At 36.8% G+C, this 25,794-nt stretch overlaps 1 protein-coding gene across 1 annotated transcript in view; it reads right to left on the minus strand.

Moving 5' to 3' along the window:
• SORBS2 (sorbin and SH3 domain containing 2) overlaps positions 1 to 25,794 on the minus strand; it is a gene marked incomplete at both ends in the record, with an annotated part of 69,979 nt that overhangs the window by 27,110 nt on the left and 17,075 nt on the right. Inside the window, 9 exons of the mRNA XM_080343848.1 lie at positions 326 to 513; positions 1,183 to 1,235; positions 5,094 to 5,150; positions 7,267 to 7,350; positions 13,346 to 13,460; positions 16,494 to 16,680; positions 17,885 to 17,929; positions 18,880 to 18,946; positions 24,148 to 24,323. Coding sequence (XP_080199974.1) covers positions 326 to 513; positions 1,183 to 1,235; positions 5,094 to 5,150; positions 7,267 to 7,350; positions 13,346 to 13,460; positions 16,494 to 16,680; positions 17,885 to 17,929; positions 18,880 to 18,946; positions 24,148 to 24,323 — 972 coding nt within the window. The remainder of the gene's footprint in view (positions 1 to 325; positions 514 to 1,182; positions 1,236 to 5,093; positions 5,151 to 7,266; positions 7,351 to 13,345; positions 13,461 to 16,493; positions 16,681 to 17,884; positions 17,930 to 18,879; positions 18,947 to 24,147; positions 24,324 to 25,794) is intronic.

Below are 25,794 nucleotides of genomic sequence, written 5' to 3' on the forward strand. Positions count from 1 at the left end.
TCAGTAAGAAAGTAGTGGAGTTAATAAAACTTCATGGGATTATATCTAGTGGTACAAATCATAGTCTTCATTTAGTCAACTTCCTTTTGTTAGAATAAGCAGTTGAAACTGGAAAATCCTTGTTACAAATCCAGCTTTTCAGCTTAAAATTACACACGTAACACTAAACAAGTTAGGCTTTCAGGAACGGCCCAAAGCTATTGCTTTGTATAGTAAATCTCCCAGCCAATTGCACTGAGCAGCAGTAAACAGTTGCATTTACTACCAATGTATTGTACAACATATCATCAGTAGTTCTGTGCTAACAAATATGCTCTCCTCTTACCTTTTGCTCGTGATGGAGATGAAGGAGACGAGCTAGTTAAAGGTTTTCTAAGGGTGGTACATGGGCCTTGCAGATCTGTACGGCCCAGACCAGGTCTGTTTGCGTTCTGGTCACTGTGCACCCTCTGATGACTTACAGCAGGTTCTGACTTCCTCCTCTTTCTGTAGTCACTTGCAGTACTTGCAGAACTACAGAAATAAGCAGTATTAGCAGCAGTCTAATTCTGAGAGCAGAATTCAGGAATTTAAAAAGTAAGCTCATAATTATATTATTGGTTTATAGATTAAACAATGCCAGAACAAATAGATCAAAAACATGTGAAGGGGAGAAGCTCTCATCTCAGACATCTTACAGCATATTTCACAGAGAAACACTGAATTTTTATACAAAATCGCTATGGCATTTTCATAGTGAAGGCTTTGAAATAAACGCATCAAGTTTTTTAAGACTATTTTTTGTTACTAGAAGTTCAGCACAAAGGTAAAAAAATGACAGAGACCAAGAACAGATGAGGTTGCGCACTTGAGGAAACGGCGCTGGAAGTGCTGCCTGCGGTAAGGTTAAATGATGGATCGCTGCAGCTGAGAGGGAACCTCAGGGATGTTAGTAGAAAGACCGACAATACAGTATGACTCATTTTGAATGTAAATCATTAAGTCCTCATAAAATGAAAGTAAGAATTGCACTGCAGGATCGAAAGACTAACATCCTCTCCATGCATCGCTCTATTTTATCAGTAGCTCACAAGAGGAATGTTAAAATCTGACTCTCAGCAACATCTGCTGGTGTCAGGTCACAAAGAGAACTTTCAAGCTGGATAATCTGTGTCTACTGAAATAATATATTGTATTTCTTACCTAGAGGGCCTGTCCAGGCCTTTTTCTGTTGAATAGCGATAATATAAGGAAGTCTGTGAAAACAAATATAAGAATCTGTTATACATTTGTATTGTATTTGTATTTGAAAAAAAGGTGGCTATTTCTCCTTAGCATGTTTGATTATGCCTGTTACTCTGTGACAAATCCTATAAAAACAGACTATGATGATTACCATCCTGGACAGTCTGGAATAGATACTACAATATTTCATGAGAACAGTTATGCAGTTTTTAAAAAGCATTACTAGATTTCATTTCATATTCCACGTCAACAATGTTTTTATTTCAATAATGATCCAAAGTCATGTTTCTCTATTCCCTTTTCAAAAATAGATATAGAACAGCTGAAACAAACCTTTACTATAAAACAAAAAAAAATTTGAGAAAAAAATCCTTCCCGTGCAAGTAAGGTCTGCAGAGCTGTTCTTCCCTCCCAATTACTCACCAAAACCCCACAGTCAATTACAGACAGAAACTGTTGTAAATCCCGCAATGTTTGTGGCCAGTAGTTGACCACCTTATATTACTGGTAAGAACAGTTCTTACCACAGAACATTAATCATTGCTTGTGGAGTTACAGAATTAGCTACTGCATGAATCCTGGAAGATGGAATGGAATGCTGATCCATAATATTATTATTGATACAAAGTCAACCTTAAATGACCACTATTTATAAATCAATAATTTCATACATTTCAAGTCTGCAGCCAGAATTAGGTAATACTACAATTTTGGTAACTAGGTATGAATCTAGAACGAACTGCATGGTCCCTGGGATGTTTCTTCATGGGAAGTGTGCTTCAAAGGTTAAACTTGTTTTAAGTTCCTGACAGGTCATTTCAGAGCTAACCTGATGGACTGGAAATAGAACTATTATACAGCTTTGTAAGCTGCAGGAACTATTTTTCTCTCTATAGAAGCCTTCTAGGCTTTTTCTCTGCATGGCAAAATCTTGACAGACTTTCCTGTGTACAGAAGGACTGTAGAAGTAATGGCACTCATGGCCTGTGTGAATGCTTTTTTGTTAGGTACTATTTTTTTTTTTTTTGAGTGATTTAAATTGCAAGTTCATGAATAGGACTTCACCCAGATTTGTAAAGGCATTTATGTATACTTCTAGAAGGCACCTATAGTCTACAAACATTTGGGAACAGATTTCTTGAGACTGTATACTTTAAATGACATTCTACAGTAACTGTTGAAACTATTTTTACAGGTGGTGCACTATAAAGAAAATATGATTGTTCAGTTAGAGCTATTTGTCAGTAGGCTTTAAGACCTGCACCCCATAGCAAGTGATCCCATCAAGACACTAACAGAAGTTTTGATTTCTGGATTATACTGAAATTTGTTCTACTATGAGGCAGGGAGAACCACACAAACATGATACAATATGGATTAAATGTTGTCTAAAACTTGATTTAAGATCATGCACATTTTCTCAGTAATTTTTAACTGTAGTTTAATTTAAATCACATTAAAAATCAAGTAAAACTTTCAGGCTTTTGGTAAGAATGGCAGTGGAGATGTAAACAGTTAAAGTGTTCACAATTCAAAGACTTTAAAGTTACTTTCCCAAGAAAATAAGTCCTTTACCAGCAGAATGAGACTTGGGCTCACAGGTGATCTCTGTTAGAACTGTTGCATGAGGTGATACAAACATTTCAGATTAATTGCCCCTGTGGTGGTTTTTGTGCTGTGGGTTGTGTTTTGTGGGTTTTTTGTTTGTTTGTTTTTGTTTGCTTGTTTGTTTTTTTCCCCACAGGAGTCAACCTCTTCCATTAGAGCCTGGGCCAAGAGCATCTATCACATGATAGTGGCCAAACAGCCACGAGGCAGTGATTATGTTCCACCACTTTTAATGGCCCCGGGTTTATACAGATCATGATGTAAATCCCAAGGGCGGTGTAGCTCCCCATAGCCTCCTATAGAAGGCAATGAGTAAATCACACAGCTGAAACCAAACCACTATCCACAGCATTCCCCAGGCCATCAACAGTGTGTTAGTGATCAGCCTAAGACAGCATCAAGTGTATGTCATGCCAAAACTGACTGCTGGGTTCCTACATGGCTTTTGCTTTCTGTCCTTTTAAGATACTCTTATCACCTTGAGTGTAACTTGCTCTTTTGCCTTTTCCCTGATGCCTTCTTTGAAGTTTTTTTCTGTATGGAAGATATTGTATGTTGCACATTCTACAATACAATTTTTTTACCGCAGGTACACATTATTACATATAGGCTGTATGGAGTTTATACCTTCTACCCACAGGCAGAGCCACACTGATATGGCAAACAAGGTGAAAGCTGACAGTGGATATGGTTGGTTTCTACTGCCAAGAGTGGGTACCACTGTTTGTAGCTGTCCTATCAGCTCTTGGCCACGTATTGACCCATGATGCCTCCAACCCACTTCCAGGTGGCCCAACAGAAACACATCTCCCCAACTGCTCCATCTCCAAAGCTAATAAGGCATCTTCCAAAATATTCAACGCTGCCCTATGTGGATAAAAGTTGCCAGACAAAAACAAATATTGGAGACAATCACCCCACACTACCAAATACAGACTTTTTTGAATATTTTGATTCAGTTCTACTCAAAAAAGCAGATACATATGTACAATTAAGTCAATGTTTTAGCTGTTTTCATGCATCAAGGCTTTAATCATGACTGAAAATGAAGTTAGGAAAAGCAGGCAAAAGTTATAAACAACAAAGAGGCCTGTTTGCATGATGGGTCTAATACTTTAACAAGTTGTTTTGAAATATTCCCCTCCCCCTGCAAAATATTTAATTTGCTGTAGTTTGTGAAAATTATTTATCATATTTGAAGATTTTTAAAGTTTCAAAGTGAAAGATAAATGTTTTTGTCAATTAAGCAGAGGGAAAACCAGTATTACTTAATAGCTGTTTTGCCCAGACCTACTGAACATGCTAATATTTCAAATATAATGCTAGTGCTTTTAGATTGTCTTCTTTGATATAGTGAGTACTCTCAAGTATTAGTGAAGGACTAGGAGCTTATTGTCTCAGAGAACTGGGCCCAAATTTCACAACCATGAGGTTTTTCCAGATTTATAGAGCTTAAAACCAAACCAGAGTAACTTGCAAATGATTCACAATTTAAGGCTATGATTTGCATTAATTTTTGTAGAGACTACGGAAGATGAGAGTGAAATCACAAACATGAATGAAGTAAAGCCACCATATGAAGTAAAGCTGCCATTACAGGATTCACTGACTTTGGCCCTAACCCTTTAAAAATGGGGAGGGAGGGAGGGGAGAAGAAATGACAGCCTGAATCTCTCCCACTCAGAGTAGGGCAGTGACAGCCCACTACCTGACCTTCATGCGTTTTATTTGGAGTAATGACAGTGACTGTCAATCCTGCAGTCATAAATTTATAACAGGATAACTAATTGCTGTATTTCCTCTTTAGCAACCTTACTCATAAATACTTAATTGGAGAAATGATAGCTTAGCCACAAAGGCTTTCACTTGACATACAGAATTTGCAGTCTGATATTTTAATTAAAAAACACTACTGTGCTGATGCATTGGTTGTGTCTGTCTGAAAGTAATGCACTTGCCCAACTCTGAAGAAGTGGGAATTTATCAAAGAGTTAGAGGCATATGGGCTGTTGTGTAATTCTGAGTGTTAATCTCTGAGACATTTTGGGGATAAGGACTCACAGTTCCTAGGATACTAAGATCAACATCCAAATGCACTAGTGATCTGAAAAGATATGAAGACAAAGATACAATGATTGCGAATTAGAAACGCCGCATAGCTATGAGAAGGAAACCGCCACAGTTTAACAAACTGAAGACATAAATGAGCAGTCCAACCCCTCTTCCCAAGACAATCATCTGAACAAGAATCATTCATTTACCTCATTGGAAACACCAGAAGAACTGTCTCGAACATAGTCCAAAAGCTTTTTAGGTGGCTGCATCATAAAATCAGAAGTGCAGAGGTGAAATGGAGCAGAATCAATGGCAGCAAGGAATGAAACATGTGGAGAAGGTGACACAGTTAGAAACTAAGTGTTGACAATGTCAGATACGAAGAGTGACACACATAGGTAGAATGGAAGGAAGAATGTGTTACAATATTTTTTAAATTATAAGCATCTTAATGAAACGTTAGTAACTTTAGCTGGTAAAATTTACAACTGGAATAGTTGAACCAATACTAGTGGGTTTTAATACTGATGAGACAGAAGAGTGTAAAGCATCAGAGTTATGTTCTGCTGGGGAAATCTCAATTTACTTTATCTTACAGGAAACACTACTCTCAAGTTATCATTATCAGTAAAATATTGTTGACATATAATTCATCAGAAGAATGTATCTGGACTGTTTCTGCCCACCTAGAGGAAGGAATGACAAAACAGCTTGAATGGCTAGATAAAAGGAGATAAAAGGTAATTAATAAAATGTAATATATTATAGATCACTGGACAATAAATTAAACCCAGATACATTTTTTCTTTTTTTAAATTTTCAGGTGGTGTTCAATGGGTAATATTTTAAAATTATTTAAAATTATGATTTAAAAATTAAAGTTTTAAAAAAATGTATGTGGTTTGCTTTCTCTTCTGCTCTCACTGAGGTAGCTGGAAGTTCTGATTTTGGCTATGGCTACAAAAAGGGATGAAGGTACCTGGTTCCCAGAGCACCCCCATGGCCTTCTGAAAAGTGCTCAGGCTCTCCTCACATAGCATGACATGCCAGTAATTATCATGCTGAGGGGGCTTCAATGAATTGCAGGCTAACAGGGAAAGATAAGAATGGGAATGTTTTAAATCCTGATGCTCTCTGGCTCAAATGCCATGCCTATTTGGGATTTCCTGCCTGTCAGCAGGTGCTTTTGGTATTTTTCCTCAAGCTGCCCAGGGTCCTGGGAAGCTATGCGAATACTTAACCAGATTGAGGGAATGCTTGTGTTTACTTCCCCCCTTTTCTGAGGAGATCTGAATGCATGTTTTCCACCTGTCTGGAAAATGCTGTAACCACTGGGTTAGACATTCTTCTGCAATGAAGACATTTGTCATCATTTTTCCTAAAGATGTTAGAGTGCATAGGAAAGAATTTGAGCCAGAGAGAGGGTGTGTGCAGAAGCAAGAGCAGGTGCATCTCCAACCTTGTCATTAAGGCACTGTACAGGCAGCAAGGGAGACCTCGAGCTCAGTCTTCGTTTGAGGACAGCTACACTATTTTATCCTTGTATGAAATACATGAACAACCTTTGGTGCTCACATCCAATTAAGCCTGTGGTGTTTGCAGAAAAATTGAGAGTGCCTAGGCAACCAAAGGTGGAAAACTGAGGTATCTCTGACATGTAGGTGTTTCAACCAAATGGAGCTTTTTAGGTTTATAATTTTAAACATAAATGTTTGCAGTAGGACTAAGGTAGCATCTGTTTGCCTGAGTCCTTTTTTTTTTGGATGTGGCTGTTTGTGAAAATTGGAGCAGAACTGGTCTCTTTGTTCAAGCATGTGTCCAGCTTGAAAACAAAGCAAACCTGTATCTCTGTGTTCAGGTGCAAAATATTCATTCTGAATGTATGCATATAATAGAGAGAAAAAGACCAGTATTTACTGCTATAAGCAATTTTTATATGGCTGCATGCATTTAAATTTAGCCACTTTCCTTCAGGTAAACTACATGATTTGTAGCTTAGCATCTCTAATGCAAACTGACACGTTTTTCTGTTCTGAAAGATTGTTCAAAAACAATCCAGCCAAATGCAAAAGACGTAGGGAGACTAGTAAACATCCCTGTTTAATATACAATTTGTCTTGCTCTCTGAATTTTTATACTCTACTATTTGTCTAATATGTAGTCTGTATTAAAGCTATTAAAGCCACTACTTTAGCAACTTAAGGGTCCACTTGAAAAATAATAGTTATATGCCTGAGGTAACTTTATTGACCTTTCTCAAAAAAGCCCCAACATATTAACTTTACTGGCATATTTTTGCTGAATTTGGTAATTTGCAAATTCCTCATTATAAAAGTAATTTTCCTAATGTTTAAATATTAATATTCTGTCCTCACTTACCGGACGTCCAAACTCCAGTTCTGAAAAGAATTTATACCAGGGTTCGTTTTCTAAATCTAAGTCATCTGGGTTTATGCGATCAGTCTGGAGCAGTTGTGAAGGAAAAGGGAAGGAAAAGGCACACACTGAGCAAAGTGCTAGAAATGCCATGTCACCTTAACAACAAACACACACATACACAAAACATATATGGGGAAAAGAATGGAATAATATCAAAGAATGAAGATGGTATTTAAGAATGAGAATATTCTTGTTCAAGAGCTGTCATTGACTGGTAGCTTTAATATCTTTCTTTTTGTTGCTGTTCTTCCAATGACTGGAAGACATTAAACATTTTAAAATTACTCTTTTGAAGCTAAGAGGGCTCTTTGACCACTTCTGTAAATATCACTGCAATACTTAAGTATATTTAATGCTACTAAAGGTTCCTTGTTAAGAAGATGGTTTAAATGATTGTCATCTTCAGCATAGGCAAGAAACTGCCCATCTGATCAGCAATGAAGACATAATTTTATAAGTATTGCTTTTGGTCATTCCTTGTCTTCTCACAAAGCATGTTAGTTCTGGATCTTGCTGTACTGAAGCGAGTGGTGAGCAGAGATAAAGAATATGCATCATGCAGGCATGACTGTAGTAAAAAGCCACTTCAGCATATGAAATAAAACTGGTATATTTTAAATCCTATGGTCAAAAGTAGGGAACAAAAAACTATGCATTCCATAATATTTGTTTTAGCAGTATTTTGTAATGCTTTATCTCCCGCAGCCTTGTTGACACAATGAAGCATTTTTTTGCACAGTGAAATACATTGTTTTCATCTGAAAATTCTCACACCAAAGAGATAAGGAGCAATTGAAGATTGCATTAACAAAATTTTTCAATGAACAGAAGAGTAATTGACGGATTTATTCAAGTAGCATGAAAACATGACAGTGCAAAACAGTAGAGCTCCCAATGGGGTATCTAATCAACCGTAAACTTGGCTACATTAATTATTTTCTAAATAACTCCAGCGCCTTTGTAGGATTTGACGTAAGCTGTCACGCAGCACAGAATTACAGTGAACTGCTGGCTTAAAGATCTCTGAAACAAATGAAAGCCTCTTGTTAAAGATATTTCTGAGTTTAAAATTTGTCCTCCACAACTGTAATTATCAGAATTTAGACACTAATTATGGTGTGACCTGCAAAGCAATCCTCAAAGAAGAAGACAGGGTCCTGCATGAAGAATGATACCGGTTATTAAATACATAACACTTTTTCATCCTGAGCCAAGCTGTCACCAATACACCAGAGCAATCACATACAGCTATTTCTGTTTTCTGCAAGAGATAACGCCATACTCCTGACCATTTCAGGTAATTAAACATCTTACAGCACTTTTTCTTGCTGCCTTTGATGTTACTGCAACAGACAGCCAACTTTGCTCTATAGAAAGGTCAACAACCCTTTTGAACTACCTTGGCCCTCACATATCTATAAGCTGTTCATGCAATATCTGGACACCAACTGTCATTGTATAGATTTATCTTCACAATGTCCCTTTCAAGTAAGGGAAGAATTATTCCTGGGAACAGCATGGGAAGTGAATGCCAGTGATGAACAACTTGCTGGTGCTCCATAGCAGGGTTTGGAGTGAAGCTGCTCTGAAGCTTTGCACTTGCATTTGCACCACCCACAGACATAATTCATTTATAGTTTGAACCGCAGAGGGCAGCAAACAAAAAGAAACTGAGCACTAAAGCCTGTGAGTTTGCTGCTGCCTGGCAGTGTAGGGAGAACTGCATTCCCTGTGCTACCAAGATCAATACACAGGCAATTGATTTTGCTTGGCATTCAGATCCAATTTTGCTGATGGACCTTTTTCTATTATCTCCTCTTCTAAGAGACTTAAATGAATACATCATTTTGACTTAAAAGAACTGATCTTGGCTTGTTCTCACAAAGTGTCTCTCGAACTGCTTGACTAAAGGGTAAAAGCAATAAGAAGGTAAATTCCCTTTTTATGACTTGTCAGTCAGTAAAGTCATGTTCCTATACTCTTATCCTTAACCTAGTTCTCTAGCAACATTTTTATTACTTGCTGAAAATATACTATTAAAGACCAGTAAGTATCTTGACTTGTTTTGCCATTTTCATCAGATGATCAACACAGCATCTGTATCAACATACTCAAGTATAAAAGAACACTGATGCTGTTTTTTTTTTTTAAATACACCTATAGTGTTGCATGCAGGTTTGCCTGTGCTTTATTTGATATACACAGGTAGACATTCACAGGTAATAATCAAAACTGTGCATTTAAACTGGTGAGTTAAATGGTTCTTATATCTGCATGGTCAAATTAATATTTTGCATTTGCAAATTCAGAGACCATCCTGAAGCCTCTTCGGAACAATGGACTGAGATATTTGTTGTCTATTTGGCTTTGGCATTTTATCTTATATCAGCTCTGAAGAAGTTTGCCCTTCTTTTTTTTTCCCCTACCAAATTGACTTAGCCTCTCCATATCAGAAGACATACTTTTTAATGTCACGCCAAAACATACCTATATGTGGAATTCCTGATTTCACTTAAAAACACACTGAGAAAGTTTTTTTAATTGACAAAGTGTTCCTCAAGTAACTGAACTAACCCTGACTAGAATATTTTGATAACCAGCTTGAGATATCAAAGGTGATCAAACTTGCATATTCTAAAGGAAAAAAATCAAATTTTCCACTACAGAGATAAAAACCAAAAACCCAAACAAGCAACAACAACAAAATGCACAACCACCACCAAACAACAGATATGCATCATAGTGCAAGCTATTTGACAAAACAGTAATGTTTTTCATTTTATTCTGGTCATAAAATACTCTTGTATATAAACTCAGTAGAAAAACTGTATACTGAACATGTATAAAAAAATCTAGAATTAAATTTAACCTGAAAGGAAACACCCATTTTAGGAAACAAATATACGGTTCAGATGATATTAGAGAAAAATAAGAACATTGTATTGATTTGCAGACACTGGAGACACTGTTCCTCAGAACAACTTATGTACCAAATGTACAACTTATGTACCAACTTATGTACAAAATTCAAACATCTTATGGGACAAAAGCAGCTGCTGCCTCATTGCTTGGAAGACTATTCAACAACTTAATGTCACTGAGTTTTAGTTGTAATCTCAAAGCACCAGTCCCAAGCCCCTCCTTGTTGTTGATATTTTATACCCCTGTAAATTCAAATTAGAGAAGTAAAACATTGATTTCCTGTCTCATGACAGAAGGTGGCTACATGATACTGCACTTGAAATTACACTCATCTTTTCATATCCATAGCAAAGATAATAATCTATCCTTAACCAATCTATCCATTTAATGTCTATTACTAGGTCATTTTTTTTAGATTATTTCTTACATCTTTTGAATGAGGATTTGCTGAATAATATCTTCCACTAAATGTTAGTTTTACATTGAATGCCATTTTATTATTTTCTTTCCATGTTTCTAATTTCCACATTAATCATAACAGATTCCAGTGTAGTATCAATGTCAATAATGGGAACGCTGACTTTTCAAACCTCCTCTGTCCCGTTTAGTATCATATAAGGTAGCTGTAAATTTCAGCAAAAAAATTTAAGATTTGGAGTGTTGGAGAAATCCCTTTTGACTATTTTGTCTTTAGCAACACTGGTACAGAAAGAATTTTTACTTCAAATGTTACAAATGTCCATATTTTACAATATTAATAAACTATTTATTTTTATATTTGGTATTTTGATTAATATTTTCTTTCAGTGTTATCAGAACAATTCAAAATAAAATATTTTGAAATTATCAAGATGGAAGACAACTCACGTAATAGTGACACAATTAAGAATTTAAAGTTTTCATCTGACTCTGGAACTAATACAAAGTTTCCAGATATCAGCTTTTCTTAGACACACAGCAAAATCATTTTACTTTGCTGACCACCATTTAACAAGTTGTGAGTTGTACTTCCCACGTCCCATTCAATGAACACAAGGATATTAAATTCTTCAGTGAAACTAAGTCTTTCTCTTTTTGTAACACAGTCCAAACAAAGCTAAACACCATCTTTTCAACAGCCGCAATTCCACACTGATAAAACTGTCATAGCTTACTCCAACTGTTTTTATATTAGTTAATAACATTACACTAGTGTCAGCATGACTTTCACCTCTTGTATTCTACATTAATTACTGATATCCAATCTTTTATACCCCTGAACTATAAATCAACAAAAAAAATTCTCCATTCTGTCCATGAATATTATTTCCTCAGCTTTTAAAATTTATTCTATAAGGAACTCTGTCCTTTTATTAACACCAGCTAAATCTAAAATTCTAGTCTAAGCTTCCGATGAGAAAAGTGTGAACTTGCCCTTGACTGATGTTGCTCAGTAAGTACAACATGACTAAGGTTTTTCTGCATGAAAATATTTTAAGGACCAAACAAAGCTCAAAATCCAACTTCTCAATTGAGAACAACAAAAATAAAATGCATAAGGCAAGTTAAAAAAAAGTCTTCAGGAGAACAGTCAGCAAATCTCACTTTTTTGTAATTTCAGTAGTTTGCTAAAATTGAAAAAATGTATCTACAATCATAATCATCAGCACTGCAACTCATATTTTTTTTCCACATTACATTAGTAGAAAATGTAATTTATTAGAAAAGTGAGGCCATTCTTGAAAAATCACTGTAATTTTCCTTTTTTAACTTGAATCTGCTATTATTCTTTGGCATTGGGAAGGCTGGCAAATGACTGCAGTGTGTATAATGCAGCCATGGCAATCAAAAAAAGTGCTCACAACAAATGCCATCACCTTTTAAATAAAATTATTTGTTAAGTTCAGCTTCACAATTAATACTAAATCCCATTTAAATATTTATTAGGAGTTAATCTAGAAATGCTTCTCTCCTCTTCCAAAAATGCATCAGTTTCGCAATAACTTAATTTCACAGAAACACAGCTTAGTACTTTCTAGCTAACAGAAATTCTATTCCTGCAAAGACCACAAAACCACAAGGGAAATGTGCCTAGTGCAGGTATTTCACACTGCTGACATACTACATATTCTGGAATTCAATTATTTGCTTTATTTATTTAAATTAGTAAAATTAATTATGTGAACGAGCCTGTAATACAGAAGCAAATAATAATCCAGTATGGATGACACAAACCCCTTCTTTGAATCCCTCAACAATTTCAACCTCAAAGTAAAAGCCCAAGAAAATAAAACATTGGCATTGATACATAACAGTTTTCCTAAAATAAGTATTGAGACAGATAGCACAGAGGTAAGTTAAGAAAGGCTGGGTGAATGTGTCTTTCAGCAAGGGAAGACTTCCTTTAATGGCCATTTTGCATGCATTAAGTCTATCTTTATCAGACAAGCTTGTGAAAAAATCCACAATTGCAGTCTTTATTCAGAACGCAGGAATAAAGACTTCTAATCACTTGTTAGGATACATGCAGTAATCACAGAGTAACTGAGGCTGGGCAGGACCTCCAGAGGTCATCTAGTCCAACCTCCTGCTAGAAGCAGGTCTAACTAAATCAGGTTGCTCATGGCTGTGTCTGGGTGAGTCTTGACCACCTCCAGAAATGGAGATTCCACAGACTCTCTGGGCAACCTTGATGAGTATTTGACCACAAGCTCCTTAAGTGTACAATTAGGCACATCCTCAAATGCAAATATTTTTATGCATTAATTTATCAGATAGCATTTGTGCTGTTAATACGACTGAAAATGAGGGCTGGACATGCATGCCAATTAGAAAAAAGAGTTTCCATTAATTCATAGTTCTGCTCATCATCAATTAGGTTTGCCAAGTGGTGGTTTGATTTCTTGGAAATAACAGGAGATCTAAGTCTAACAAAAAAGCCAAACTCAAATTTTCAACATGACCATTGGTAAAGAACAAAGACAAATTACTGCAAAATTATATTTGTGAAAGAACCTTCAATATTCATCGAAGTGGTTATAATCAGTAGTACATAATAGAAAGATGACCTCTCACCAGACCTCTTTACTGTATTATCCATGCCACTTATGTGTCTTACCGGTCTTTCATGTTCAAGGATTGATGACTTTCCTGGCTCATATTCAAAAATACTTCTTGGCTCAGAACGGAACTTGCGGGTATCTACCTTTCTGTCAGGGGGATCCCAGTCGTTTCTAAAAAACAAATACGAGCATTTGAGTTAACTGACTGTCATCATCATCTGCTTTACAGCTCCATGCAAGAGAAAAATGCAGAACCAAATGCATTTCAGTACCATTTCTCTTTCCAAATTTCAGCTGTGAAATGTTTGGCCAAGAATCCCAATGTTTCAACCACTGTGACATCGTAACCTGTTTACAGCAGGTATATTCAGTACAGCAGGAGGAGTACTAGGGATGTCCAGAAGATGTGATCACTCACACTTTTGTTATAACTTGTAGATGAGTTTAAAATCTTCCCTGATTGACTGTGTCAAAATACCATGACACACTCTCTCAAACTGCACATTTCCTATACTTGTTTTATGCACTATAGTAATATAGGCAGGTGGTAGATATTTTTGTCATCATGCTGTATGATACCAAGTCCATACTGAAAAAGAAACAAAATTTTCTGAGACAAAAAAATGAGGAATTATTTTACAAGTGCGAAAATCTAATAGATGCTCTTTATCCTGATCTGTAGTAGAACTGCTCCCGAATACCTTTGTAAGCAGTATCCAGTTTCCTTGGAAATTCAAATAGATAAACAAGACAAAAATTTGGCAGCTGATTTTGGGACAGAAATGTGTCAATTTTCTCTATAATTACAAATTTACTTTCAAGTTAATAATGCTATGCAAAGAATAAAAAGTAACCTCCACTACTCTTTTTTTTTTTTGGTAATTTGCTGTGTTATTTTAATAGCTCCCTACACATTTTTGGGGGGTAGTTAGCGAGCTACTATCACAATGAGAATTATCTTTTCATGGCAGCTTTTGTAGTCACTGCTCATGCTGCATTTGGAAAACAGTAGCTCACACATCTTTTGATTTAGCTCTGTGTAAAATGACCCACTAACAACTCAGAGACCAAGGGAAAGGAAAGAAAAAATCCTGTCAGCTATTGTCTGTATTTACAATAAAAAAGAGCATACACTGATTAAATTCTATTGGTTCTATTCAGCCTTTCTGATGTGGTTTGGATTGATGTGACCTAACATAATAAGGCATGTCACGTGCCTTAAAAAAAAAAATCTATGGGGTAGCTGTTGTTTGCAGTATGTTTGTGAGTGCAATTTCTGGGACACAGACACCTCTGTTTATAAAACATCCTGCTTTTCAAGGGAAGTAGTTGTACATGGCTCTATTGTTTATTTTCACTGAGGAAAAAATTAGCTTCAGATCAGAAAAGGTTGTATTTTCTGAGAAGGAACAGGAAAATGGAAGTATTCAGATCAAGTTGCATTATCCTGCAGGTCACTGAAGAAAATAAGGATGCTACTGAAATTCTGATTCACACTCAGTTCACTTAATTTACAATGTTTAGCCTGTAATCCCTTATGGACTATGTTAATGCAAACCGTATCTTGCCTCCCAGCTATAAAACTGGGATACATGTGGACCTAAGCCTCTTATGTGAGATTTTAAATACTCAGGCTTTATAGGCAATTAAAAAAAGAATCTCCCAAGGGCAGGAAAAGATTGACAAGCTATAGCTGCCAGCAGCAGGGAAAGCGTAACTAACGCGTTTGGCATCCCCTGGCCAGGAGAACATAGATTTCCACTGCCTGTCTTATCATGCAGGAGATTAAAAGGAGAGGCCAAACATCCAAATTCAGTACTGAAGCAGTATTTTCAAGCTTGACAAAAGGAACTATAACAGGCCTCAGCTTCTGCGACCGAGGCATTTGGCCTAGCGCAGGATGATGACTAACACAACTCCATAGACCAGCACAAAACTGATCCATATTTTGGTGCCTTGCTAACAAAATCTACACTTCTATATGACTTGCTAAGAAAATTCAAACATCATGGCCCTTGGAAGGTAGCCCAACTCTAACCCCTAGAATTTCCTCTTGACAACATGTCCTCAGCAACAGGAGCAGCCAAAGTCAGTAACCATCAAGTAACCTCATTTTCCTCTGCAATATGTCTGTCTGTTGGATTAACTTCTGGATTGCCACTACTAACAATTTTTTCAAAAAGTCTTCATTTTAAACACTTAGTATGCTCTTTGCTCATAATATTTTATGGAAACTGCGAATTATTCAAAACTGCTTAATATAATTAAATTTCTACATATAAAAATGTTTACAATGTCCAAGCTGACAAAATTAGCAAATTCTGTCATGTTGCTTGAGTGTAACTGAGAGTGGTGGGCTTGTAGACAGAAATGAAAAAAAAAATTACCCTTTCCAGATATAAAATGTATACATACATAGATACACATACACATGTAAGTGTATAATAACTTAATATTACATTAACATAGTATTCACAAATGTAAACACTAAAGAAAAAGCTTTTTGCTTGAGCTAGTAGCTACAGATATGCTGCAGAGTCTATAGAGTTTGCATGCTTCTATCAGAAGGATAAGCATTTATTTCCCAAGCTAAGTATTAACATTACCCAGACTAGACTCTAACCACTGGAACCTGGTTTTGTGCAGCAAGTTTGAAGCTGGAAAACCACGAGAAAACTGAAATGGCCCTTTAATTTGTAAACACCTTCTCGGTCTACCGAAATGGAGACTTAAAAAATGGGGATATAAAGCATTTATAAGCTCTGGGGAAATGTAGGTTGACTGCTACAGTCCTACAGTTTTGCTCTTCCTTGGACTTCAGTTTCCTCAACATCATTTAGATCCTTTCTCTTTTCTACTGGATACCATAAATGGCCTTTCCTACTCAGAGACTTACTATTCAAGACAGCTGCTGCTAGAGCATGGACTGTTCTGGAACACAACAAGCAGGACAATCCTGCTGATGAGAATGAAAACCTTAAATGCTCATGGTGATATTGCTTGTAAGAATAAGCACTTATTTAGAATACTGAAGAAATGGCAGCACCATGCATGATGCCCACACTGCTGATGAAGATGACCCCTCATCACCTGACTGTCCCTTGAAGTAATATTATTCTTTAGCTGCTATTTTATCCTTTGTGATATCCTGTAATTGGACTACTATACATACAAAGAACACTTTTTGAAAAAATTCTGACTTACTTTTCTGGTGTAGACCTTCCCCTCATACGATGTGGTGGTACTGGAGGTGGCACATGTGGAGGTGGTAAAGGGGATGAGACCTTAAAGGCATCGGCGCTACTGTCAGAAGCGCTTTTGGACAATGGTCTGTACGTCTGTGTCTTTGCAGCTGGGTGTGCCTGAGCAGAGAAGGATGGACTGTAGCTACCTAATATAAAACAAAACCAGCAATAGTCACAGCATGAGACTGGGTTTTAATAAAACACAACACGGAATGCTACAAGAACTCACAGTTACTCAATAAAGCTGCAAGCTTACAAAAATGTGGAAATGCATTTTAAAAAATGTACATTGCTGTATACTATGTAGCTCATTAGAATACTTTTTACGTATTTCTATGTGAAACTACAAACACAGAGATAAAGTGCAGTACAGTTAAAATAAATTAATGATTAATTTGAGGGAAGAAGTTAATGGCTGTATGCATCCATCAGACCTGTTAGTGACAGCCTGTTATTGATCCCCAGGCTTATCTGCCCCATAGCTGTTCCATGTTCAGAAAGAAGAGAAAAGGCAGGAAATGCACATTTTTTTCATTTTTATAATAATTACTGTTAGTCTAGGACAACTAGGCAACAGCGTATCTTGAAGAAAATCACAAGAGTCCAAACAGATCTCGAACAACTGACCCACAACAAATGCTCTCTCCAGTACACAAAAAGGCAGCGTGAGAGCACATCAAATGCAACAGACACTGAAATGGAAGAATTTTGAATGGCACTTTTGCACAAGGCACTATGGACTGTATTTGCACATACAGTCTTTCACATTTTCACTTCTGTTCTTGTAAATAATTTTACTGTATGGCTATAATCTTCTGAAAGACACAACAAGTACATATCTATTAATGTGTCCTTGCAGCTAAATAATGTTAACACCAGTGCTTATAGCAAAAATGAACAAGATCATGAAACAGACTCATCTTTATTAGGCATTCTTACTGCATATTTCAAAAAGGTGTTTTCAGTACAATCTTTTTGTCTTCCCATTAATGTAATTAGCTTTTTTACTTCCACACAGTAGTTTCCTTTCAATTTTGATAAGGAAAGGCTGCATTACTCACAATCACTAGTTAAATAAATGCAATATAATCAGAAATGACAGTATTACAACGTATCCCATCTGCAGTAAGAGGCCCACAGCTGCAATTCATTTCTGTGGTAAGAATGAAACCAAAATTAAACTTTGTTTCATTTGGGAAAAAAGGCATGAAAAAACACCAACTGAGATCAAACAAGACAATAAAAAGTGTTTATATATGCATTACAAAAGCAAGCATCAATAGTTAACTGCCCCTGTTACTTGCTGACATTAACAAGAGACTCATTGTGAAGTGAGGGAATAATTCCTACCAGTACTGTATGCATATGCAGTATTATACATGTCTGTGGCGTCATCTACAAAAAGAAATATAGATGTTACAGCAGTGCAATATGTGCCAGTTTATCACAGCAATGCAGCTTTGTTTTTGCAAATACAAACTGAAGATTGGTAGGCAATCAAATGCTGAATTTATTTTCCTTATCTCATAGGTGTTTTCTGAAGACTCTCTTTTCCCATCATACTTACCCATAGGCTATTTTTACCACCTTATTAGCAAAATGGTATCTTGTCACGTCACCCATATTGTGTACTTAGTGGTTAGCACTGAATTGCAAATCACAGATTTCTGTCTGTTCTCCCTTCCACAAGTTCAATGTCTTCCTTTTGTCAGCTGTCCTCTACTAGAGACTATGAAGTTGTTCCTTTCACAAAAAGCAACTTGAAATACCTACTATGTGACTAGTGTTCAAAATAGCAAAATATTCACTGCTTCCATTTTTTATTCTCCCACTAATGCTGTATGACCATACTAAACGCAAGCTCTACCTCAGGTGAATAAAGTCTCCTTCCTTTCAGAGGTGTAATGGATATAACTGCTGTTTATACAGTTTCTTGTCACCCTTGGTGACCATCATGCTGTTCTAACACATCAGGTCTCCAAAAGCAAACTGGTATGGCAGGAGACTCACAGTGGCCAGTTTCTTGTCCCTCAAAGCGGAGATGAGGATCACTTCACTGAGCACCCCAGTGACGTGATAGAATACTGGTTGCTTATCTATTCTAATAACTTCAATTTTTGTTTAGTTTTAGTAATTCAATAAATCCATTAGAATTTTTCAGCCTTTAGCAGAGGAAATGGTGCTATCTGCAGTAAAATCTATCATCCAATTTACTCATTTGATTTGATTCATTATTTGACACTTGGTGAACACTTGTATTTTCACATAGCAGCCAGGCAAAATGCAGAAAAGTGCATTTTTTAATACCACTGAGAACCAGCCAGCCAAAACAAAAGCATACTTACCAGGCTTATGAACCATATGGATTTGCTTGAACATTGTCTTGTACCAATCCTTCGGCCTGTCAACTGTCTAAATAAAATACAGTTTTTAACAATTAACAAAAAATAAAAATAGCTGTGTGTACAGATCTGATCAGATACTTAGATGTTATTCTGGACACAAAGTCTGTTATGTTTTGATCCCTTCTTAACATAATCATTTTTGTGCCATCTATTTCAAATGGTGTATTCATGGTTTCCACCTAGGAATTCCTGTAAAAAGTCCTGGAAGACACTGAAGACGGAGCCAGTTTTGGGCTCTGATCTTGGATGGCACAATGGTTGGAAACATAGGAATTAGTGCCAGATCAAGTGTTTATCTTCTTAGTACCCTATATTTGACAACAATTAATAGCTACATACTTTACAGCAAAACACAAACATTTCAGCAATTACAAGCATATAAGAAGAGCTTCTTTGAACTCCTGGCAATTTCCAACTTAAATTACCTTCAAAACATAATTGTTAAATAATGCAGAAAAACCTAGGAATACTACCAAGAAAATAATTAAGACAACACTATATTTAAGACTTAATGTTTTGATTGTAAACAAACAGTATTTCTTTTTATCCATTTTAAACTCCCTTTCCAGGAAACTTAATTTATGTCTTTATTTTCATAAAAGTGAATGCAATATACCTTTCAATAACCACTCATTACATTATACTTATCCTTACTTTTGTAAAATAGACAATCCCAAAGTTCCCAAATTCTCCTCACACCAACATTTGCTTATGCTTCTAATTAATTTTATCTCTCATCCTTCTTCATTTTCTCTTTTGCTGTAATTTTCTTTGAGATAGGATGATAATATTTCAGAAAAGGAGATAACACCAAGGCAAACATGTTTTCAGTATTATTATTCTTAAGTCTTAAAATTTTACTTGTTTCATAGTAGTCATAAAAGCAGAAGTTTTGATGCAGATGTACAAAATTATCTTCAAACCTCAGTGTGGACAGGGATAATTCAAAAGACCCCTCTTAATGTGCATTAATGGCATTAGCTAACACTGTATCTGCAATCACTCTGTCTATTCTTCTTCACCATGAAAAGTGAAAATCCACAAATTCTTCTCTACAAAATAACTGACAGATCTGAGTGTGCTCACCTGGCTCCATGCCATCATTACTGAACCACACTTTTGCCCTAAATACTTGTTACAGTTACTGTACATAATTAACCTGTTTTGTTAACAATGGTAAGCTCTTACTATAAGGGACTAGGCAGAAAATGCTTCGGTATTTTGAGGAATCAATATATGTTCTCACAAAATTGCTACTAAATGACATTTAAATAAATTGTTTTAAAGAAGAGCTGACAGTCGACACTCAGGGGTCTGCTGGGGAGGAAAGATATTTAAGTAGCAGGTTATGCTTTTTACCCAGACCTGTTTGCAAGGGATGAAGGAGATACAGTTTCATATCAAGACCAGGTCCCTTCACCCACCTACCAACATTCTTGACTTCTGCCAAAGAGAAGATGCTCAGAAGCAGATTTGGACCATATTAACACTGTTTCCCTAAAGGTATAAAACATCTATATTAGTGGAACTCTGGTAAGAACAGTTTAGCTGGATTTTAAACAAGTAGGCTGTTTGGTGCTCCAAGACCATATATGTTGACAAGTTTACTAGGAAGTCCAGAAGGTCTTAAGGAATTCAAGCTGATGGGCATAACCTCCAGAGTACTCCTCATTTGCCACAGCACTACAAACCTGCAATGGTCCCATGATACTGGAACTGCCTTTCTGCTTGTATTGGTCCAAGAAGAGTCTTCCAATAGAGCTCGAATCAGTGACACGTGACTGGATTGGAAACACTGCGTAAATATTACTGCTATGACCCTACTGTTTGTCCAGGGACAAAGTCCACAGATATCACTTTTCCAGATCCACCTTATCAATCAGGTCCTCCACAAATCAACAGGAGGCTTCCACATAGAGATCAGGTATGAAGAAGCTCCCACCTGACCAGAGAAAAAGGTCTCCCAACATCTTTATGGACATAGGAATGTTTTTGTCCCATGGACATAGGAATGCTTCTATCTCCCCCTCAACCCTCAACCTGGAGTTTAAAGTCTCAGCCAATAATTTGGCTTTACATTATAAGACAGATAGGATTAGTTAAGGAATAGACTAAATTCATTTAAAATACATTTTCTCAATTTATATTCACTAATCCCACATACCTACATTTGTTTGAGGAATTAGCAGTATTCACAATGCACCAAGCCATTCAGAAGCCATCCTGCTTTGCATACATTATAGTTGTTGCAATTAAATGTTGGAACATCTTATGTGAATGAACCATCAGCCAAATAGCATGAAGAGGACATAAGAAGTATCTGCAGTTGGTACTTAGGGGAGTCCGCAATCATTGCAGTATTCTAATAATCCATCAGAAAGTATACAATTGAAGGAGGCACTTACTACTTTCAGTGGACCCAGTGGACCTTCTGTAGTGCTTTCCTCCCCCCCCCTTTTTTTTTCTTTCCATGGCTGGAATATTACATTACTAAGTACAGAAAGGAAATCCGGTGGGACTTGCTTAATTTTTTTTTTCATTCTTATTAAATAGAAGTCTTTTTAGTCTGCAGAATAATAGTTAGATAGTTAGACATGAAACAATCATTTTGGATGGTCTAAAAGAGTGCAGTCATACTGCTTTCCACAAATCTGTTTTTTCCTCTCCTAGGACTCTGGCGGTGGTTAACTCTGGTGGTGTCATTTGATGGAATGCTTTTCTGAATGAGCAGCATTTTATCCTCTCTTTTCCAGAGACTTGATTTTTAATCCCTTGGAACTTCTTCATCTTTGGGGCAGGGCTTGGCATAGTGGCAGAACTTAATGATCTGAATTTTCGGGCTTCAGACTTGCCCTCCCCAGAGCTGGCAGGAGCTCAGGTGCTATGGACGAAACATGCTACCGTGGGATGGAAGGTCCAAGAGAAGGGAAAACTTCATAGGAATCCTCCCCCTCTCAGCAGCTTTGGACAGAGGGTTTGCAGGAATAGAAAGAGAACATCACTCTGATTTCCTCGGCTAAACTGCCATCACAAACCATGTTCTGAGTAAAGACACACGTAGAGGAGGTAACCACAGCTAGAAAAATGTCTCTGCTCCTGAAAAGCACTCCAAATCCAGAATGCAGATATTCTTCCCAAGTTCTTATTTACAAGCTTACCATTGAGTAGCACAGTGTTTCGCTACATGGTGTGTATGTCACCTAATCACCCGTCAACTTGCACTTACGGCTTGTTTGATAGACTGTTGTCATTTTCATAAAGACGGAAGAATAAGAAACTTTTATGTTTTGCATGCAACAATAACCTCAACTATTGGCAAACTTCTTTTTCTCTCCAGACGGAATAATGCTGAACTTTCTGGGAGAAGATGCCTATTTGATTGCTCATTGACCTTAAAAAAAGAGTGAGTGATATATCCTACCTCCTACTGTTCATGGGAAATGCAGTTATAGCACTTTTGCATATCTCTGCATAGTACTGCACTTCTGAGAGGTGTCAAGGCATAGCATATTTGAGTCTTTTACTGGCAGCTGTATCACCTTTGTTCTTACACAACTGGGGTACACGTGGCTTAAATATACTCAAGCACATTTAAAATGTAATCTCAAATCAATATCTTGAAAACAATCTCACTTCCAGCTAAATCCTAAGGAAGCAGAATAAAGACACAAAGTGGCACACAAGGCACACATTCCCACACACATGCTAGCATAATCTTTTAACTCATATCTCATTGTGAGAATCATTTCTATACCACTAAGTTTATAATCTATAAGATATTTCAAAATTGAAACAACAAAAACCAGAGCAAATGCAGCTGAAAAATGTCCCAATTCAAATTACATTATGTTTTTAGGAGAAAATCAGAGACACTCAGACCATACAATCCGAAACTTAAATATAGGTTGGCAGCTTGCCAACTCTGTTAAGCACACTTGAGGGGGATTTCTGTTATAATCTTATACAACTGATATGCACCCTATTAGATCAATACACTATTACAAAAAAGAACAAAACCAATTACTTTATCCTATATAGACCACAGGGACATATCTAACTAAAAAGGGAGTAGGAAGCTGGAGCATTGTTGCAAATAAATTTCTTCATTTTTAAAAGATTCTGATCATTTTACTTTTTATGTCAAAAATAAAGCAAGAAATGCTGGAGTCTCCCCTCACTCTTATCAAAATTATCCCCATCTTACCACTTATTCTGATTTTTTCTTATTGCTTTTCTCCATCAATTCTTGATTTTCCCCCTAATTTTTCAATCCCTTGCAGCAGTTCTTGGCAATACAACACAGCCCCACATGTCAGCCTTGGCAGAGCGGACCCATCCAACAGCTGCCACCATCCTAACAGCTGCCACAAAGACTTCACCTGCAAGGGCTCTGCCGCCTTCATCCTGGCTCCCACTCTTCTTACTCTCTGTCCGGCTAGCACAGTGCTGCTCCTCCGGCAGGGAAGGCCAGTCAACGCTTCCTTTACAGCCCTAGTGCCGCTGCCACTGTGCTCTCTGGACCAGCCAGAAGAGGCTGCCCTGACAGCAGAGTGGAAAGAATGCTTCAGCATAGCAAAAACAAAACTCTTCAGTTCGGCATCCTGGGACTGCTCAGGCAGCGAGTCGTGGCAGATGATCAAAACTGGGCTAGGCACAATGAAAGGGTTTCCACGCTATTCGTTTACATGTCACTCAAGGGCGCAGTGATCATATATTACACTTCCATGAAAATGCTAGTCACTTAGATTATTATCAGAACAAAATGATTCATTTCTACATGACCCTGATGACATAAGAATCAGTCCCCCAGAAAATGTAGAAGCATGAGATTTTTATATAAATACACACATGTGTATATAAGTATACTTGTCTGCATGCATGCATATATATAGACTGTATAAACTTTATTTTAGGAACAACAGAACAAATGCAATTACTGCATATATCCAAAAGGCAAGAACTGCAAGAGAATCAGGAAAGAGACACAAAGTTTTGGCTACTTCCAATTAAAACTAGAAACATGAGGTTGCCCAATTATGCTCCCATCAGCATTCTCCTTTTCCGTCAACACACAATATTATATTCATGAGCTCGCTGATTACGCACACTGTATTCTGCATTATATAAGACTAGAAGAATGTGAAAAACCCATTACCAACAATCAATTCATTGTACGAGTTCATACACAGATTCCCCAGAATTTCCTACCGTTCTAATTGCTGTAGGGATTCCAGATTCATCTACCGGGCCAATCCCTGCATAATGTGGGGCTTTAATGACTGTAATTCTTTTTTCTTCTTCTGAGGATCTACAGATTGGTATTGTACTGGTGGTGGTGGTGCTGCCAACAGTCTGAACATGCTCTGAGTATGTCTCTGTGGACTCTGTAAAGATAACATGACAGAATATTCGATAATGATACAATAATCATACTTGGCAGTTATAATGCACTTTCCCATTTCAGTATGCTGTTCAAAGACTGACAACAATCTTAACCATATACAACATCTAAAAGAAAAAATCAAAAATCAATCATCTTAGCTGGGGCCTTGCCCTACTTAGTGTTCCACTAACAGAATTAAAAACTTACCAAAGGACCAGACAGGCTATTCCACTCAGATCTTCCTAGATTAGATATATTTTGTCACAGCATCTTGCTCACAAAAAAACCCAAAAACTCCACAAACTCAGCATTTCTATTGAGAAATAGTGGCAGCAGCCTTTTTCCTATAAATCAAACTCTTGCACCTTTCCTATCCATTTCTTGAAACTAGTGATGTAATTTCAAAACTTCCCCCGCTACTGCTACTGCCACATCTAGCAAACTATAGAAAATTGCTGTTCTGTAAGCACAGCAATAGATTCCAAACAGCCCTCCACAAAGACTTATGTGATATGTCTTTGGAAACATTAAGTTTTGATGCATGTATATTATTATTAAAAAAATTCCAAGTTATGTTGGTATGTTTGATATAATATGATATAATCCGTAAAAATGGACGTGAGAAACTTACCATCTGTAGAGCAAACTAATGATCCACCTACAATACTTTAGGTGAACTGTGCAGGCTGCTACTGGTTTTGTGGTGACTTGCAACATTTCTATGCCTCTCCATAAATATTCTTTTATAATAAATGAAATTAATGTGCTACTCTTACCTTATCCTTCTAAAATTCAGAGTAATTTATTTAACAAAAACCACCTTACTGCTGGGATGTGTCATATGCAAATTTGTACTACTGCAAATGATGTACTTCTTTCATGTATGCAGGAAAAAGAGTCCTACTCCTTCAGGCAGCATGTTTCAGTAAATTAGTAGACTGCTATGACAAAGCATCTTTTTTTGCAAGAGCAGGTACAGTGCTTGTGAGACATGTCCATTGCAGGATAAGTGAAATTAGGGAGTAAAACCCAAATATTCTAATACTACTGTTGAAGATTACAGTTGCATCTTGAGTAACGTTAACATCTATTGATTCTTCTGAAGCAAAATATCTGAATTGTAATATAAATCACCAAAAGGAGCTCTGGTGAGTGGAAGTTCTAATTTTAATTTGAATATTTTTGCTCACTCTTACAGCAGAGAGCTGGATTTGGTATGGCTGTTTCAGCTGTTTACTCAAGTCTGAAATCCTGTAAATAACCCTGTGCTACACATATATGGCGAGGGGCAACTCGTGTAGCAAATGTCTGAATATTTGGGCCTTTTTCCCAAAATTCATGACGTTAAATTTAGAAAACATTCTGGATTGGATCCTTTATTCTTTGTAGGCCTCAAACTGAGGCCATCGATGGGATTTTTACATGAGCAAGGAGAATTAAATCAGGCTGTTATTGTGGAAGAGTAAAAGTCA

This window comes from Nesoenas mayeri (assembly GCF_963082525.1).
Source record: "Nesoenas mayeri genome assembly, chromosome: 4".
Taxonomy (NCBI): domain Eukaryota; kingdom Metazoa; phylum Chordata; class Aves; order Columbiformes; family Columbidae; genus Nesoenas; species Nesoenas mayeri.